Source organism: Rhinopithecus bieti, unplaced genomic scaffold (genome assembly GCF_001698545.2).
Source record: "Rhinopithecus bieti isolate Rb0 unplaced genomic scaffold, ASM169854v2 scaffold_13349, whole genome shotgun sequence".
Lineage (NCBI taxonomy): Eukaryota > Metazoa > Chordata > Mammalia > Primates > Cercopithecidae > Rhinopithecus > Rhinopithecus bieti.
Window position 1 is genome coordinate 1,123,322 of NW_016807772.1, and position 3,863 is coordinate 1,127,184.

Here is a 3,863-nt window from a genome sequence, read left to right on the forward strand (position 1 = left end):
AAAAAAAAAAAAAAAAAAAAAAAAAAAAAAGCTGTGTTGAATCTAAGTTGAAAATTTCAGCAGATTTTTTTTTAAGACCAACAAAACATGCTTTGTCCAAACAAGCTACAGGTTCTCATTGCTTTGCATTCATAAATTCCCATGACTCTGCTTCTTAATAAAATAGTGTGGTCATGAGTTGTGCTGTTTTGCTGTAAGTGGCAAACAGCCCGGCAGTCTTCTCCGTGATGCTTGTGCAACACAATGATGAAACTCAACTGAATTAAAATAAAAATAATAACTGGCCAACATTTCTTGAGTGTGTAAGTACCCAAAGCTGGTTTAAGACCTTTATGTGAGTCACCTCATTTAGTCTACACAGCAACTCTATGAGGTGAGTGTGACTGTCCTTCTCACTTTACAGAGGGGGAAACCGAGGCACAGAGCAACGTAACAGTTTGTAAGTAGTGGTGCCAGGACTCGAAGGAGTTGAAGCAACGAGTTCAAGCTACTCTTCCCAGGGAGTTGTCAGTAGACAGAGAAGGATCATGTAAGTAGTAGCACTGTCGACTTTTGCTCAGTGCTCACCCAGCCTCACTCCAGCATGTGTGTTCCTTACCAGTACTCCCCACTGTCTTTCCAAATGCAACATCGGCAATGCAGTTCCTGCATGGGACTCAGCATCGAACAGCAGAACTGCAAAAGCATCCCACTGCAAAGATGCTTCAGGTAAGGGCTGATGGATTCATCACTTGAACTGCAGGATCTCCACCTCACATATGGGTCAAAAGTGAAAGGCACTAGGACCCGGAAACCCAAGACACAGTGGGAAGCACCGCCCACTAAAAGCAAGCAGTCAAAGGAATTCACATGGAACTTACAAGACAGAGACTGGAGGGCTGTGGACCAGATCCACAGCTTCTCCCCACCCTTGCACATGGCTCGATGATATTTCTCAGTTCCCTGAACATTAGCTTGGCTGGGTGATCGAGTTCCAGCCAGTGGAGTGTGAGTCAAAATGATGCTGGCCACTCTCAGGCCTAGTAGCTCTTTCAAAACCCCGCGTGAACAACCTTCCATGGACCTGCTCCTCTGGCTGGCAAACCTGGCAGAGCCACAAATGAAGGGGGCCTGGGACCCTGGATAAGTACTTGAAGAGCCACCCGCTGATATCTCAATACCTGCCCTGGATTCCATAAGTGATATATAAATGTCTATTCTGTATACAGTTGAAAATCTGGGCTTTATCTGTTAGAGCAGGTAGGCATTTATCTTAATACATTTCCCGTCTGACCTAGCAATAGCTGCCTTTTAGGATTCTTCTGTTGTTGGAAAAATCTAGGACTCACACCAGAAAACATCTAAAAAGCCCAGGGATATAACCTGAGCCAGGCACGGAGAACATATTCTACATCTGACAGGTAAGCACAAGTCCACACACCAGAGCACCCATGTCACACATAAACCAAAAGCATCCGAAGAGATCTTACCTGCCAACGGAAAGGACCGTGACCTCGCCTTGGCGCCGTGGTCTGCTCTCTCTGGACTTGTTGGTGGGCTTTATAAAGTGCCACCGCTTGTGCCTACACCGATGACACACGTCCCTCTCGACAACACCGCCCACTGTGTGCAGATGATGGCCACAGACGTGCTTCCCCGGGGTCCCCCCTGGTGACAAAGGCCCAGGACTCATGGGTGGGCTCCCTGGTGTGCTGGGGGTCACGGGGCTAAGGTGGGGAGGAAAATAAAAAGTGCAACTGGTTACTTAAAGGAAATACCAGCGAAGGCGATCTCTCTCCCTGTGATGATAGAAGCCGTTTAAATTGAAAGAAAAAAACAAAGCATCTTCCAACTGTACAAATGGACTTTGTGAACGGGCCTCAGACAGCAGGTACTCAGCTCTCATGACCGTGCGATGACAGCTTATCTTAAGCAATAATAATATGATTCATGGCCAGGCGTAACAGCTCATGCCTATAATCTCAGCATTCTGGGAGGCCAAGGTGGGAGGATTGCTTGAGGCCAGCCTGAGCAACATAGAGAGACCTTGTCTCTGAAATAAAATAAAAAAACTAGCCGGGCATGACGACACATGCCTGTAGTCTCAGCTACTCAGAAGGCTGTGGCGGGAGGACCGCTTGAGCCCAGGAGCTCAAGGTTCCAGTAGCTATGATTATACCCCTGAACTCCAGCCTCGATGACAGAGTGAGACCCTGTCTTTTTTTTTTTTTTTTTTTGAGACGGAGTCTCGCTCTGTCACCCAGGCTGGGGTGCTGTGGCCGGTTGTCAGCTCTCTGCAAGCTCCGCCTCCCGGGTTCACGCCATTCTCCTGCCTCAGCCTCCCGAGTAGCTGGGACTACAGGCGCCGCCACGTCGCCCGGCTAGTTTTTTGTAGTTTTAGTAGAGACGGGGTTTCACCGTGTTAGCCAGGATGGTCTTGATCTCCTGACCTCGTGATCCGCCCGTCTCGGCCTCCCAAAGTGCTGGGATTACAGGCTTGAGCCACCACGCCCTGGAGACCCTGTCTTTAGAAGAAAAAAAAAATGATTTATCACTTCTAGAATGGAATTTATTAGCTGGTAATAAACCACTGCTTGTAACAGTGACACACTGGCTTTAAAGTATTAGGTTTCTTTCTAAAACACTGATCTTTTTTCTTATGCAATTATCCTAATTTCTCACATACCAGAGTGTCTGCCCATCACTCTACACAAAGAGATTCCCTAAGTATCTATGCCCTGGAAAAGGGAAGAACTCAAATTCCATCAAATTATCACATAACTTAGAGAAAAGATTTCATCAAATCTCCATTATATCAAAGGAGGAAAGCTTTTAGGCAAAGATATCAAAAGTGATGTTCAAAACAGATGTTGATGGTGTTGTTAACAGTCATAATAAAATAGCTAACAATATTCTAAGCATTTTATATGTATATATTAATGGAATTAATCCTTTTAAAATCTTATGATGTAGGTATTATTAATTTCTTCATTTTAACAATGAGGATATTGAGGCAGGGAGAAGTGAGGTAACTGGCCTCACACTGGCAGCAAGATCACACTTGCAAGTAAGTGCTGGATCTGAAATTCAAACCTAGAAAGCTGAATTCCAGAAACTATGCAATTAATCACCTTGCTATACACTATACTGCTTCAGAAACAGCAGAGACCACTTTGATAATCTGGAATAAATTTAGCTAGACCACCCAAAATATAAAAAGCAGAAATATACAGGCCAGAAATGAGCTATTTTCAAAAGGCATGTGTGAAGGCTCTGGCCTGGCAGAAAAGGAGGAATTCGAACCTAGCAGAGCCAAACTGAGCAAAAATCAGCCCTCTGGCACAGGTGGGAGTAGTGGGGATGGCATGACACCCACAGCCTGACACCTGGACCGTGGCAAGAGCCCCAGAGACACACAGGAGGCTGTGATGGCAGAAACCAGCCTTTTCGATGATGCAAACTTGCCACCTGCACACTTAAAAAGAAGAAGTAGAGGGGCGGAGCAAGATCGCCGAATAGGAACAGCTCCAGTCTCCAACTCCCAGTGCGAGCGACACAAAGGACCGGTGATTTCCGCATTTTCAACTGAGGTACTGGGGTCATCTCACTGGGGAGTGCCGGACAGTTGGTGCTGGTCAGCTGCTGCAGCCCAACCAGGGAGAGCTGAAGCAGGGCGAGGCATTGCCTCACCTGGGAAGCGCAAGGGGGAAGGGAATCCCTTTTCCTAGCCAGGCGAACTGAGACACACAACACCTGGAAAATCGGGTAATTCCCACCCCAATACTGCGCTTTAAGCAAACGGGCACACCAGGAGATTATACCCACACCTGGCCGGGAGGGTCCCACAGCCAGGGAGCCTCCCTCATTGCTAGCACAGCAGTCTG

The 3,863-nt window shown here is 46.9% G+C and overlaps 1 protein-coding gene across 1 annotated transcript in view; it reads right to left on the bottom strand.

Annotated features, from left to right (window-relative positions):
- Positions 1–3,863, bottom strand: part of RELL1 (RELT like 1) — a 77,516-nt gene that overhangs the window by 20,787 nt on the left and 52,866 nt on the right. The window contains exon 5 of the mRNA XM_017883773.1: positions 1,470–1,706. Within this exon, the coding sequence (XP_017739262.1) occupies positions 1,470–1,706 (237 nt within the window). The remainder of the gene's footprint in view (positions 1–1,469; positions 1,707–3,863) is intronic.